Source organism: Tamandua tetradactyla, chromosome 7 (genome assembly GCF_023851605.1).
Source record: "Tamandua tetradactyla isolate mTamTet1 chromosome 7, mTamTet1.pri, whole genome shotgun sequence".
Taxonomy (NCBI): Eukaryota; Metazoa; Chordata; class Mammalia; order Pilosa; family Myrmecophagidae; genus Tamandua; species Tamandua tetradactyla.
In genome coordinates this window covers 94,832,502-94,847,267 of record NC_135333.1, presented here as the reverse complement: position 1 = coordinate 94,847,267, position 14,766 = coordinate 94,832,502, and the positions used below count along the sequence as shown (strand labels likewise).

The 14,766-nt window shown below is 38.6% G+C and overlaps 1 protein-coding gene, 1 long non-coding RNA gene and 1 other non-coding gene across 8 annotated transcripts in view; 2 read left to right on the top strand and 1 right to left on the bottom strand.

Moving 5' to 3' along the window:
- The window catches only part of LOC143691657 (uncharacterized), a 186,390-nt gene that overhangs the window by 88,961 nt on the left and 82,663 nt on the right, over positions 1-14,766 (bottom strand). The window lies entirely within an intron of this gene.
- AMN1 (antagonist of mitotic exit network 1 homolog) overlaps positions 6,607-14,766 on the top strand; it is a 130,289-nt gene continuing 122,129 nt past the window's right edge. For 2 of the 6 annotated variants that reach the window (XM_077170465.1, XM_077170464.1), the window contains exon 1: positions 6,607-6,840. In XM_077170465.1, coding sequence (XP_077026580.1) covers positions 6,803-6,840 — 38 coding nt within the window. In that variant the 5' untranslated portion in view covers positions 6,607-6,802. Of the gene's footprint in view, positions 6,841-6,903; positions 8,745-14,766 lie in introns of those variants that run through there. The other 4 variants (XM_077170468.1, XM_077170467.1, XM_077170463.1 and 1 more) reach the window with 4 other exon arrangements.
- Positions 10,705-10,811, top strand: LOC143642910 (U6 spliceosomal RNA). The gene has a single exon (XR_013155969.1). It is a non-coding gene; the product is annotated as a U6 spliceosomal RNA (small nuclear RNA).

The window sequence follows — 14,766 nt, the reverse complement described above, 5'->3', positions numbered from 1 at the left end:
GGTTCAGAGTACACATTAAAATATTTGTTTGAATTAATGGGTTTTTAAAGGGAAACTTTCTCTTGAATTTTTCAAATGGGAAGTCTCTATGACAGAAATGTGAAACATCTGATCTCATTGCAGATGACAATAATTGTGAATTAGGAATTCTATACCTTTGTAAATATAAAGAATAACAAGCGAATCTTATTAGAAAAGACAGTGGCTTAAGCTGTCATTGGACTGGTTACATCTTAACGACAGACCATGTCATTCCTCTCACTGTTACAATGCTATAATTGTTATTTCGACTTATATTAAGCTGTTATTCTGATTAATTTTTAAAATGTTTTACTCTTTGTATTTTGGAAATTTGTGATATTTAAATAATTTGTCTAAAGATCAGTGATCTGAGTTGGTGATTTTCCGTTCTATCCTTCTCTGCTCACTCTGGGGGATTACAATTGGGATGGAGAATGAGGCTGGAGTATTTTTTCTCTCAGTTCCCTCCCTGCTGAGTTGCCACAGTCTGGCTATATCCCTTTACCAAAGGACACGGCTCTTTTTAGGTGTTCTCGTCTATGGCCACTCTCTCCAGATTTTGGTAATTGCTCGCTATACTTGTTCTTTTGGAACTAGAAGAGGTAAAGACTTCCTGTTCTTGCCAGCTCTAAGGTATAGAACCACCTGTACCCTTGCTTTCCCTTAACTCTTCCCATGCCTTTATAAACAGCCTCTTTATTACTCTAGCTTTGCTTATCCTATTTAAACTTGCTCATCTGTTTCCTGTTAGATTCTGATTCACACAGTGTATACCTCTGTGTTCTATAACCTAGAAACAAATTACATGAAGACAGTGTTTTATAACCTAGAAACAAATTACATGAAGGGTTTCTAGCCAATGGAAAAAAAAGCAGCGCACAGGAATTCATGGGCATGGGCACCATTGTTTCCAAACTGGAGTATGATACGAGAAAGAAAATTGTTAAGTAAAACAAAATAGCTGCATGCATTAGGCATTTCCCAGAGGGACCTGTTTCTGAGAAGAGTTTCTCTAGAAGACAAAAGCAGTTGATCCGCAGGGGCTTTCTAAGAAAATGAAACAATGGAATGTACCTCACGGGATTGCAGGATAAACAACAACTGCTGAAAAACAAGCATGCATATCTGCTCCCCACTTTATATGATACCCTTAAATAAAATGGAAACTGGTCAGCCAACCAAAACACTTCCTCACTTGCTTCTGTTCATCCTATATGAGCTTCCCTTGATGTAATGACACACTAAATTGAAAATTTATATTAGAAAAGCAATTGCAATTTTGAATAAAAAAAATAAACAGTATGACTTAAGAGTGAAGAACACAACTCATAGCCTATTCTTATATCCTAGAGACATGTAAAGATGATTTGAACAACTTATTACCATTTGCTTGTGGTGTATTCAACAGTTCTCATTATCCTCTCAAGATTCATATATGTATGTGTACGTTAGATTTTGAATCACAAATTGCACGCCTCAAACTTCTGAGAATGTGAAAGACAGTGTTCTATAACCTAGAAGCAAATTACACGAAGGGTTTCTAGCCAATGGAAAATTTTAATAGTACACAGGAAGTCATGGGCATGGGCACCATTGTGTCCGATCTGGAATATGATATGAGATATAAGAGCTCATTTTTATCTATATACATTTGTTATGTATTTTTATATACATCTAAGCATTATACATACACAATAGGAATCAGTAACATGATTTAAGGAAAGTAATATTGCATATTATTCTTATATAACCTATCCAAGCAAAAAAATAATGTTTTATTTATATGGTACTTAGGACAGAAAGTGAAGTTCTGAGCTAGAGAAAACCACAGTAAAGTGGGCACAGTAAGTAAAGAAGGTAGAATGGGAAAATGATATTCTGTCCACAAATCACTTACTATACTATGCATTCCTAAAAGCCTGTGTTCAAAAATAAACCATGAATAACAGGAAACTCCTAAAAGCCATGCCTCCTGAGATAAGCCACAAAAACAAGAACATCCTGTTTTCCTTAATTGAGAGAGGGAACATTGTGTCCTTATCCAATCTGAATTGTTAACTCCATATAATGATCTGAGCTATAAATTCCTCTTATTTTTATTAGCCACTAATCCTAAAAGCCTGATTGCATTACTAGTAAAAATATTTCTCTGTGCTCACATCTGAATTTTTCTTTGACAAAGAGTTCTGGATGGAATTGATTTTCTTGGGAAGTCCTGAGGTTGAATGCACCCAGAGCAAGCTTCATGGGCAGGTGACAGTGCAGACATACAGGGATCCACCCTTAGAAGGGACCCACACTTGGTTTCATGCCCTGCTGTTACTATCTTGTAATTCTTAATAATTTAAAAAGGGACCCCACAATCTGTTGCTGGTCCTGGATGCACCATCAATCTCTGTTCTAGGCACCCAAATATTAACTCAGTTGTTTCAGACTTCATTGTGTACCCTACTAAGGAGGCTATTTAAGTGCACTATAATGAATAAAAAGTCCCTCCTCCCCACTTTTCATAAACTATAAACAGAGTAGAAAGAGCATTGACTTTTGGGTCTGACAGGCCATTTTTACTAGGAAAGTTCTCACTTTCATTTATAAAATAGCATGTTATATCAGCCTTGTTTGATGATTACGAGATTATGTATGTATTAGCATGTTTGATATCTAGATGCTGAATAAATCAGTTCTGAACAAATCATTTTAACTTTTTGAAGTAGAGCCATATCCTAATGCAATCTACTTCTCTTCTTGACATGTGTCTAAATAGAAGCAGCAATTCATTACAACAAATATTTATTGTGAGTGAGAACCGGGATCCTTGCATTTACTTCCTTGCTTCTCATTCACTAATTCCACATGATCAGGCTCTCACTGGCCCTCCAATGACTTTCTTGTTGCTAAATCACTTCCAAATTTTTATCTCACTTGACCACACTGTAGCATGTAACAAGTTTGATCACATCTCTCTTCTGCAACACTCCACTTTCTGGTTTCTGCCTTACCTCTACGGCTGCTCCTTCTCAGAGTCAAACTGATAGTTTCTCTTTTTCTTAAAAATTGCTTTTCTCCAGCTATCTCTACAAGGACTTTTTGCTATTATTCTCATTCTACATATTGTTGCTCGTTGAACTCATCCATTCTCATAGCTTCAATTACTACCTATATGCTATTTATTCCTGCTAAGAATATGCAACTTGTTAGGAATGCCTTTGACAGCAAGAACAGAAAATTCAGCTAAACCGATTTTCTTTACCAAAAAAAAAAAAAAAAGATTTAATGAATTATGAAACAAAAAGTAGAGAGGTGCTATGGTGCTCAGGCATGATTCAATCAGTACCCCAGCTGTTCTCCTCTGATTCTTTTACTCTGACTTCCTGTTTGTTAACTTCATTCAACTTGACAATGTTGAAAAGAGAAAGTGTTTAGTGAAGACTTGTCCTAAGTTTGAGGAAATGTCTTTCCTAGAAGTCTCCAGTAAAACTTTTCTTGCTCCTTACTGATCCCAAACAAGTCCCAGGTCAAGGTGCTCATTTTTTAATCAATTCCTGTGACTGAGGGAATGTAATGATTTGTTGATTGGCCTAGGCCTGCTAATGCCTGAATCAATCACTATAGTAATCACTGATTAGCCTTGATCTAAACAGTTTTAGGAGGCTCAAGAAAATACCATGAAATATTTCAGCCTAAGCAGTGGGAATTTATTTGCTCAAAGTTTTGAGTCTTGGAAAATGTTCAAATTAAGGCATCACCAGGCAATGCTCTCTCCTCAAAAATAATGACATTCTGGGGCTGGCTGCCAGTGATCCTTGGTTCCTCTGTCACATGGAAAGGCACATGGTGGTGTTCCTTGGTTTCTTCCTTCTCGTCCAGGTTCCATTTCAGCTTCTTGCTTCCTGTGGCTTTCTCTCTCTGTGCCTGAGTTTTGTTTCTCTTATTTAAAAAACTCTAGTAATAGTATTAAGACCGATTCTTACTGAGGTGAGCTATATTTTAACTGAAGTAACCTCAAAAAAGGTCCTACCTATAGTGGGTTCACACCCAGAGGAATGGATTAAATTTAAGAACATGTTTTTCTGGAGTACATACAATTTCAAACCACCATATGGACCACCTCTTGAACATGGGAGTCAGTTTCCCAAACCACATTGCTGCTATGAAATAAGAGAAAGATGTAACGATGGTGTCAAGGTAAACACAATGTTCTTCAGATCTACTTATTCAGTGGTGAGAGACTCAAGATGAGGATTCCTGATTTAGTTGTTCTAAGCATTTGGGGGCCAGCCTTGCAGATACTACAGGCCCTAAAATCTGGGGGAAATAATTGTAAAATCAGTTATAAAAAGCATTATTATCATGATTGCTTATACATCTTTGACCTTGAAAATAATTGGCTAACAATAACAAGGACTTTGTTATCTGACCTTGTTATGCACTTAATAGTTGTTTAAAAACAAACAAACAAAAAAGGAACATGACAGGTCCTTTTGACGATTTAGAACTTCAGTGTCCATAAATAAAGTTTTGGAATACAGCCATACCCCTTTCTATTATCTATGTTTGCTTTCCAGCTACAAGTTGACTAGTGGTAACAAGACAGTAAGGCTCACAAAACTTTTAATATTTATAATCTGGCCCTTTCCAGAAAACGTTTGCCAGTTCCTCCTCTAGACTCATCTCTCATCACTCTTCAGTCTAACCTTTCTGACCCTAATAGACCACCTCTTACTTTTCAGCCTGCTCTCCTCACCAAGCCTCCTATGGGTGCTTTCATACAACTAACCCCATCTTAGCATTTAAACTGATATTCTAATTGTCTTTTTACTTGTCTCTATCCCCCATTAAATTGCAAGTGTTCACCACTGAACCCTCAGCACCCAACACAAACCCAGTCCTTCACTGAATGCTTTAATAAATGTATGTTGATTGAAAAAGCAGTATTCTGAAGGTGTTAAAGAGATGAACAAGACTGAGTCCACTGTATTAGCTAGGGTTTTCTAGAGAAACAGAATCAGCAGGAGATATCTGTTAATATAAAATTTACTAAGATATCTCACATAACTGTGGGAATGTAGAGTCAAGCTCCAATGATGGTCCTCAACAAACTCTTAGGAGAGGCTGGCTGGGCAACCATGAGGATGGAAGAGTCCAAGATCTATAGGTCAGGCCACAAGCTGGCAGCTCCAATGAAGGTCCTCAATGAACTCTCAGGAGACACTGGCTGGCTGAAGCAGGAGGACTGATGATCTCTTCTGAATCCTCCTTAAAAGCCTTCCAGTGATTAGATTAAGCATCATTCATTGCAGAAGATACTCCCCTTAGCTGATTGTAAATGTAATTAGCTGTGGATGCCACAAGGTGGTCATGATTTAAGTCCATGAAATGCCCTCATAGCAACAGACAGGCCAGCGCTTGCCTGACCAGACAACTAGGCACCATCACCTGGTCAAGTTGATGCATGAACCTGACTATGACACCCACCTTTCAAGGAGCTTATAAAGGGAAGACAGAGATAAATCAACCTACAAGGAGGAATGAAAAAATAGGAAGCATCTGCAGTACAACCACAGAGAGAGACTTCTACTTGGGAAAGGTACACATTGATTTGAAAGTAAATCAACTCTCCACATGAGGAGATTTTTACTGTGTTTGTCAGCATGTATGTTCTCATCTGTAAAATAAGGATAAATAATCCAACTTCACAGGATCATAGTCGCAGGGTAAATAGTCTTCTGGTGCAAACTTTGCCTCCCTTGCTTGTTACTTGTTTCTTCCTCTGAAATACCTAACCCATCATAACTCTTCCAAGAATAGGGAGTTTTGGCGACACTGAGCATGGCCAGTACACAAGATTGAAAGCGCTGGTTGGAACTCATTCTGGTCACCGCTGAAGGTCTTTGCGCACAGACCATGAGAGAACTTCAGAAAGAATGAATATGTTCCTTAGGATACCTCCCAAGTATTATGATTTACTTTCCCTCTGCCTATGTACCTACTTTGTTCTTTGTTTATATAAACTGCTGTTAAACCTTCCTTGTTAGTTGAGCTCTAACTTGGTTCAACTGCCACTTTGGACCGAGTTTGTCAGTAACCTTCCTGTAACAGACGACTGTATGAACCGCCTATTAGGAAGCATTCTTCAGGCACCCTAGGACCAGACGCGGTGGCCTTGAAGCTACAGCGCAACAACAGTGAATATGGTTAATTGCTGAAATAAAGCTTGGAAAACACGTAGTCCAGCGTTTGCTCCGTGGAATGCGCTCAGTGAACGGCAATCCTCTCTGATCCTGTAAAACGTTCCGTTTGATGTTAATGGAGTGGGTATCCAAGGTCGCTGGAATGCATCGCCTAGGGCCTGGCACACCGTGAAACGAATCCCTTTCATGAGAACAGCTACCTCTCAATGCTCTCTGCAGTCGAAGGGAGTTCTGCGCTCGCGAAATCTCGGCCATGGCGGCTGACGCCCTGGAAACGACTGTGCACAGAGCTGGGACTCTGACGCCCGCGGGAAACGGACTACAACTCCCGATATGCTTCACCGGCGCTTAGGGATGCTCTACACTTTATCATACTGAGCCCCTTCAGCGCATTCTTCAGTGGCTCTGCGGCTGGAAGTTGTGGTCTCTTCCTCTGTGGTCCCGAGCGTGACCACGCCCTCGTCACCGGAAGAATCCATATGACATCACGAGTGTTTACGCGTCGCGCGGGAGGCAGGAGTTAGCGGACGCTCCCTGGCTGGGTTCTGGCCGTTCCAGGGCTGCTGAAGAGGCGCCAGACAGTAGTCACGATGCCTCGCCCCCGGCGGGTCAGTCAGCTGCTGGATCTGTGAGTCCACTCAGCCCCACCTCCCTTTCGCGCGCCCGTGTCCTCCCATGTAGGGCTGGACCTTGCACTCTCATCCTCCCTGCTCTATTCGCTTCTTCGGATCTAGGAAGAGGCTCTCCTGATGCTGTTGTTCCTGGGCCCCTCGTTTGGCGTCTCACCACTGAGGACAGTTCAAAATGGGATGAGGCAGGCTTGCGCCTGCATTCCTTGCCTTTTCCGCTTCCAGATGTGTGTCCAAACTCCTCACTCAGGCCCCGGTAGTTAGGGCAGTGGCTGTTTCTGACAGGAGTTGAAAGCCCTTGTAGAACAAAACGAAACACTAGATGGGGGTTCTCAAAAGCCTTCAGCAAAATTTCACTCGAGTCTTTCTTGTTAGGCTGACTGGGATAAATATTCATTCTTTGAGGTAATGAGTAGCACAGAGGTTAAGAACAGAGATCCTTGATTTAGATTGCGGGGTTCAGCTCCCTGCTTTGCCATTCACCAGCTCTGTGACCATGGAAAAATTACTTAACCTCTTGCTGTGCCTAAATTCTTTATCTATAAAACTAGATTAATAATAGTACCTTTCTCATTGCATTGTAGTGAATAAATTTAACATGTAAAACTCTTAGACCGAGGGTGCATGGGTAATTCAGTGGTTAGAATGCCCACCTTCCATACGGGATTCCCAGACCGTGCACCTTCGCCCCAACCAAAAAAGAAAAAAAACAGGTAACCATTTAAGTGTTAGCTATTGTTATCAGTAACTATTTCACATCAGAAATTGTATTAGTACAGTTGCAGTAACAATGCCAATCTCTTTTTTCTCAAGAACTTTCAGTCCAGTCATATTACCATGTGAAAAATAGACAACTAAAGGCTAAGGAGAACAACTGCCCAATCTACTGAAGGCTTTCTGAAACTGGAAAATTGATATTTACTTATATAATAAATATTGGGCCTTTCAGTCCATAGTCACTTTTAGTAAAAGGAAAATTGATGGGCTTTCCTTTGTGTAGACTGAAGCTACTGTAGAATCCTGAGAAAAAGATCTTGTTTCAGTTCTTGGCATAAATTTTATACCTGGTCCAGATGGGTTTTATTTCTGATAGTAAAGGCAGTTTAGAGTAATGGCTGAAGTGCAAGCTAGGAAGATGGGCTACATGGGTTTATTGCTGCCCTAATGGGCTCTTCTGGCCCAGTGTGCACAAAAACCACTATGTGAACTGTAACTGAGAAATTAAGAACTAACAGATGATTATGATTACTGAATCATTATATAGATGGGTTTTTTTCTTTCCGAAGTGTAGAGTAGGCAGAAGTTAATACCTGAAATTACTGAAACTCAACTAATCTTAGCCCCATGTGTACTTACCATTGTAATGGTATTCTAGCCTGGTCTCAGCCCTTTGTATACTTGTATTTTAATGATTATTCAAGCCTAGTCTCAGCCCTGTTTATACTTGATATTGTAATAGTAACAACTCCATCTTTCCTTGTTTGAATCCATAAAAACCCAGGCCTCCTTAGACTGAGGATGGCTTGACAGATTTTTGGACCAATAGGCCATCTGGTTTCCTGCTTTGCGCTTAGCAATAAACTCTTTCTCTCTTTGAAATCTGTATGTCATAGATTGGCTGTTATGTGCATTGGGCACAGAACCCTTCATTTGTTCAGTGTCAATTTGATGACCCAGATGGAACAAAGGTTCCTAAGAAGCAAGGAATCTGAGTACCTGAAGTTCTAGAGCCCCAGCAGGATAGGTAAACATAGTAATCCAGCCTTTTGCAGCCTCTAAGCTAAAAAAGTCTAGCTTGGCAACTGAGCTTTTCTCTATTCTGCGGACACTCCAGACACTTGGAGCCTTAAACAACTTCAGAGAGAGATGTAGTTTCCAGTTCTAAGTCCAGACGCCTGACTGGGTGAGTGGATCATCAAGTTAGCAGTGGATTGCGAAGTTAATACTGCTGATCGACTCCTCAGACCTGCACTTGAGGCCCTGGGTCGCACTTCCAGAATAATCCCCTTGCTTTGTCCTCTACATCTTTCTGTTTTCTGGGTACCATTCTGTACAGGGTTGGAGTCCCTGCCCTGAGTTTGTTGCGTATACTCCTAGAGAATCGTTACTACAACAATTAATTAGCATTTAATGAAATCAAATAAGTGTATGTGGTCTGTTTAACTAATTGGTATGTTACTTAGACATGGTTGGTGTTTAATGCCTATTTAATTGTTAATTGGTATGTATAGTCTAGTTATTAATTGGTATATTACTTAAATATATAATAAGTGTTACGTGTTTGAATTTGTTAGTTGGTGTGTGACTGCATTTGTATTGTTCAAGTGTTCCTAATTGGTTACTGATTATGGAAATTCTTTAAAATTGGATATTTTAGTTTTAGTACCATTCCTGAATATAGACCTTTAGGTTGTGTTTTGAAAAAGTGTAAAGATTTTAGTTATGAGCCTATGAAATAAGCAAAAAATAGTTTATTTCTGTAACACAGTCTGGCCTCAACATGATTTAGAATCAGGAGAAAAATGGCCTGAGAATGGCTATAGAAAAGAGAGAATGGCTCTGTAGAAAAGAACACTGTATTAAAGTTAGAGTTGTTCTGCCAGAGACGGCAGAAATGGGATGAGATGATATATGTTCAATCCTTTATTTGTTTCTTCCAGCAATCAGTGTTAATGAGAAAATGTAAAATTATACTGTAGAGATTAGTAGAGGAAAGAAAAGTATCCTCCTTGATTCAAATCCTGAGGATCTATTAGATCCTTTATTAACTCTCTTGTCTGCTCTGCCTACACATTGTAACTGAGGGGCCAATAGATCAGGAAAAGAGGAAATTCCCCTACCTCCCACTCCTCCTCTGTATTCCTCTTTATCAGAGGTAAAAGAGCCCAAGATGAAAATGGTCTTCCCCTCCCCTATTTGCCTGGGTACTCTGTTTGTCTAGTGCTTCTCTCTAAAACCAGCAGCAGAGCCACTGACAAAACTTCTACCCCTCCAGCAAGCCTATCGGAGTAGATGAACAGGGACACCTGAAAGAATTTGTATATGTGCATACCCCATTCTCCACATTGGATTTACGTAATTGGGAAAATAATACCCCACTCTATAGAGAGAGCCCAAGGAAAATAGAAAGCTTAGTTCAACCTATAATCCAAATTGGGTAACAGTCAAGCATACCAAAAAGGATGGAAAAGTAGAGTTCAAATTAGTGAGTTTTATATTTCTGTTTCTGATATTTTTGTGTGTCTAACTTTCTATTTGTGTCTGTCTGTGTATTTTCCTACCTCTGGATAGAAATACAAAAATTCTTAAAAGAGCCCTTAAAAGAGAAAAATAAGTATATCTCTATTAGTATAAATAAATAAGCATAAGTAAGTATATATAAATTAGTACTCCTGTACAACCAGAAAGAAAGAAACCCTCTAGGCATCAGGGTTCAAAGCCTTAGTTTTTGTAATGACTGTAAACAAACCTGGACATTGAAAATAAACCACCTTCTGAAATTTCCCAAAGGTCCACTGCCTCAGGAAATGCCAGAGACACAGCTTTAGGCAAAAAAGATTTAATAATTGGAAATAATTAAAAGAAGGGTATGGGATATGGATTAAAAATAAATAAATAATAGGGGGAACAAATGTTAAAATAAATTTAGTAGATTGAAATGCTAGTGGTCAGTGAAGGGGAGAGGTAAGGGTTATGATATGTATGAATTTTTTTCTGTTTTCTTTTTATTTCTTTTTCTGAATTGATGCAAATGTTCTAAGAAATGATCATGATGATGAATATACAACTATGTGATGAAAAAAAGAATGTTCATATTGTATGTTGATTGGTTTTATTAATAAAAATTAAAAAAAATAAAAGGGGTGCTCGCTTCGGCAGCACATATACTAAAATTGGAACGTTACAGAGAAGATTAGCATGGCCCCTGCACAAGGATGACATGCAAATTCGTGAAGTAGTCCATATTTTTATGGATTGGAAGACTAAATATAGTAAAGATGTCAATTCTACCTAAATTGATTTACAGATTCAACACAATACCAATCAAAATCCCAACAACTTACTTTTCAGAAATAGAAAAACCAATAAGAAATTTATCTGGAAGGGCAGGGTGCCCCAAATTGCTAAAAGTATCTTGAGGAAAAAAATGAAGCTGGAGGTCTCACGCTGCCTGACTTTAAGGCATATTATGAAGCCACAGTGGTCAAAACAGCATGGTACTGGCATAAAGATAGATAGATAGACCAATGGAATCGAATAGAGTGCTCAGATATAGACCCTCTCATCTATGGACATTTGATCTTTGATAAGGTAGTCAAGCCAACTCACCTGGGACAGAACAGTCTCTTCAATAAATGATACCTAGAGAACTGGATATCCATATGCAAAAGAATGAAAGAGGACCCATATCTCACACCCTATAGAAAAGTTAACTCAAAATGGATCAAAGATCTAAATATTAGGTCTAAGACCATAAAACAGAGGAAAATATAGGGAAATATCTTATAAATCTTATAATTGGAGGCGGTTTTATAGACCTTACACCCAAAGCAAGAGCACTGAAGAAATAAATAAATAAATGGTAACTCCTCAAAATTAAACACTTTTGCACATCAAAGGACTTCATCAAGAAAGTAAAAAGACAGCCTACACAATGAAAGACAATATTTGGGAATGACAAATCAGATAAAGGTCTAGTATCCAGAATTTAAAAGAGATTATTCAACTCAACAACAAAAAGACAGCCAATCCAATTACAAAATGGGAAAAAGACTTGAACAGACACTTCTCAGAAGAGGAAATACAAATGGCCAAAAGGCACATGAAGAGATGATCAACATCCCTGGCCATTAGAGAAATGCAAATCAAAACCACAATGAGATATCATCTCACACCCACCAGAATGGCCATTATCAACAAAACAGAAAATGACAAGTGCAGGAGAGGATGTGGAGAAAGAGGCACACTTATTCATTGTTGGTGGGAATGTCAAATGGTGCAACCGCTGTGGAAGGCAGTTTGGCGCTTCCTCAAAAAGCTGAATATAGAATTGCCATATGACCCGGCAATACCATTGCTAGGTATCTACTCAGAGGACATAAGGGCAAAGACACAAACAGACATTTGCACACCAGTGTTTATAGCAGCATTATTTACAATTGCAAAGAGATGGAAACAGCCAAAATGTCCATCACCAGATGAGTGGCTAAACAAAATGTGGTATATACATACGATGGAATATTATGCAGCTTTAAGACAGAATAAAGTTATGAAGTATGTAACAACATGGATGGACCTTGAGAACATTATGCTGAGTGAGACTAGCCAAAAACAAAAGGACAAATACTGTATGGTCTCACTGATATGAACTGACATTAGTGAACAAACTTGGAATATTTTGGTTTGTAACAGAGACCATCAGGATATAGAAATAGGGTAAGATATTGGGTAATTGGAGCTGAAGGGATACAGACTGTGCAACAGGACTGGATACAAAAACTCAAAAATGGACAGCACAATACTACCTAACTGTAATGTAATTATGTTAAAACACTGAATGAAGCTGCATGTGAGAATGATAGAGGGAGGAGGGCTGTGGACATAAATGAAATCAGAAAGAAAGATAGAGGTTAAAGATTGAGATGGTATAATCTAGGAATGCCTAGAGTGTATAATAATAATAGTGACTAAATGTACAAATTTTAAAAATGTTTTTGCATGAGGAAGAACAAAGGAATGTCATTATTGCAGCTGCTGAAAATAGATGGTAATTAATATTTTAAAATGTCACCTTATGTGTGAGCCTAAAGCAAAAAATGTTTGTTACAAAATTTATATTTTGACTAGTGCATTTCCTAATATAACTTATGTAGATAGTTTGATTGAACACCATAAGTACTTGGAATCTCAGGTAGGACATGAAATTTTGTTGGTTTGTCCAGAGTGATGTCCCTATGAATCCCAGAGTGATTCGATCAGTGAGTGGAAAAGTATTTGCAAAGTCCCCTTCGGGGAATGATGAGAACGGGGAGAAATTCAACTTCCCCAAGTTCAATTCTTGATATTCTCACAAGCAGTGTGGACAACCAAAGCTATAGGCTGAGACCCCAGTCTTGGGGTTTGTTCATATGAAACTTAACCCCACAAAGGATAGGTCAAGTCTACTTAAAATTTAGGCCTAAGAGTCACCCCCAAGAGTGCCTCTTTTATTGCTCAGATGTGGCCTCTCTCTCCAGCCAACCAACAGGCAATCTTAGCACCCTCCCCCGGTCTATGTGGGACATGACTCCCAGGGTTGTGAACCTTTCTGGCAATGTGGGACAGAGATCCTAGAGTGAGCAGAGACTCAGCATCAAGGGATTGAGAAAAACCCTAGAATGAGCTGTGACTTAGCATCAAGGGATTGAGAAAACCTTCTCGACCAAAAGGGGGAAGAGTGAAATGAGACAGAGTGTCAATGGCTGAGAGATTCCAAACATAGTTGAGAGGTTATCCTGGAGGTTATTCTTATGCATTAAGTAGATATCACCTTGTTATTCAAGATGTAATGGAGAGGCTGGAGGGAACTGCCTGAAAATGTAGAGCTGTGTTCCAGTAGCCATGTTTCTTGAGGATGATTGAATAATGATATAGCTTTCACAATGAGACTCTGTGAATGTGAAAACCTTGTGTCTGATGCTCCTTTTATCTACCTTGTGGACAGATGAGTAGAACATATGGAATAAAAATAAATAATAGGGGGAACAAATGCTGAAATAAATTTAGTTTGAAATGCTAGTGATCAATGAAAGCGAGGGGTAAGGGGTATGGTAGGTATAATCTTTTTTTTCTTTTCTGTGTTCGTTTTCTTTTTCTATTGTCTTTTTATTTCTTTTTCTAAATCGATGCAAATGTTCTAAGAAATGATGAATATGCAACTAAGTGATGATATTGTGAATTACTGATTATATGTGTTGATGTTTCATTTGGTTTGTTAATTTTTTTAATTAATAAATTTAAAAAGAAATGAAATAAAAAATAAAAGGGTATAGGAATTCTCATCAACACTAAGGCCACCTTAGGGATCTTAAATCCCGCTGCCTTCATTTAAAACTTAAAACCAGGCCTCATTCTTTCTGTCTCACTTATCCCTTCTCCCCGGAGCCCCTTAAATTTTGGCAGAATATAACTAAAATCAGCTAAGACAGCTGTGGGAAAAGATTTGGGTACAGAAAGATGGGGGAGAATAGGCTTGGTTTAGAATTCTTTCTACTGGGCCTGGAGATTAGAAATGGTGGCACAGAGGAAATATTGTGGAATAGGCTGTATTTTTTCTGAATGAATCCCCAGTTAAAATTTTCTTTCCAGTCATATCCTTGCAACGGTAAACACAACAAACAAATCATTATTAAAATATAAATAACCTTGGGTTAGGGGTAATTGAATAAGATCTAATTGCCAAATTTCAGTAAGTAAAAAAAATGACCTTGAGAGCTATGGAATAGTTTCCTAGATGTATGCCTGGGAAATTCAACAGTTGTACATTTGGATTCCAGAGTTTGATTCTTTTGAAGTTGTTCATACTTTTAGGCTATTCAGAAAACAAAAAGATTTTCTTTTAACCTCTAATAAAAAAAGGTAAATACAGCTGCAAAAATGCAGTGACAGGGCAGGCCACAGTGGCTCAGCAGGTAGAGTTCTCACCTGCTGTGCTAGTTTGAAAGGATGTATGGACCCTAGAAAAGCCATGTTTTAATCAAAGTCTCCTTCAGAATAATCCTTATTGTGTTTGAAACTGTAATTAGATATGTGATTTAATCAAGTGGTTGTTAAGCTGGATTACGTGACGACATGTCTCCACCCGTTTGTGTGGGTCTTGATAAATTTCTAGAGTCCTATAAAAGAGGAAACATTCTGGAGCATGAAGGAGACTCAGAGAGAGCAGA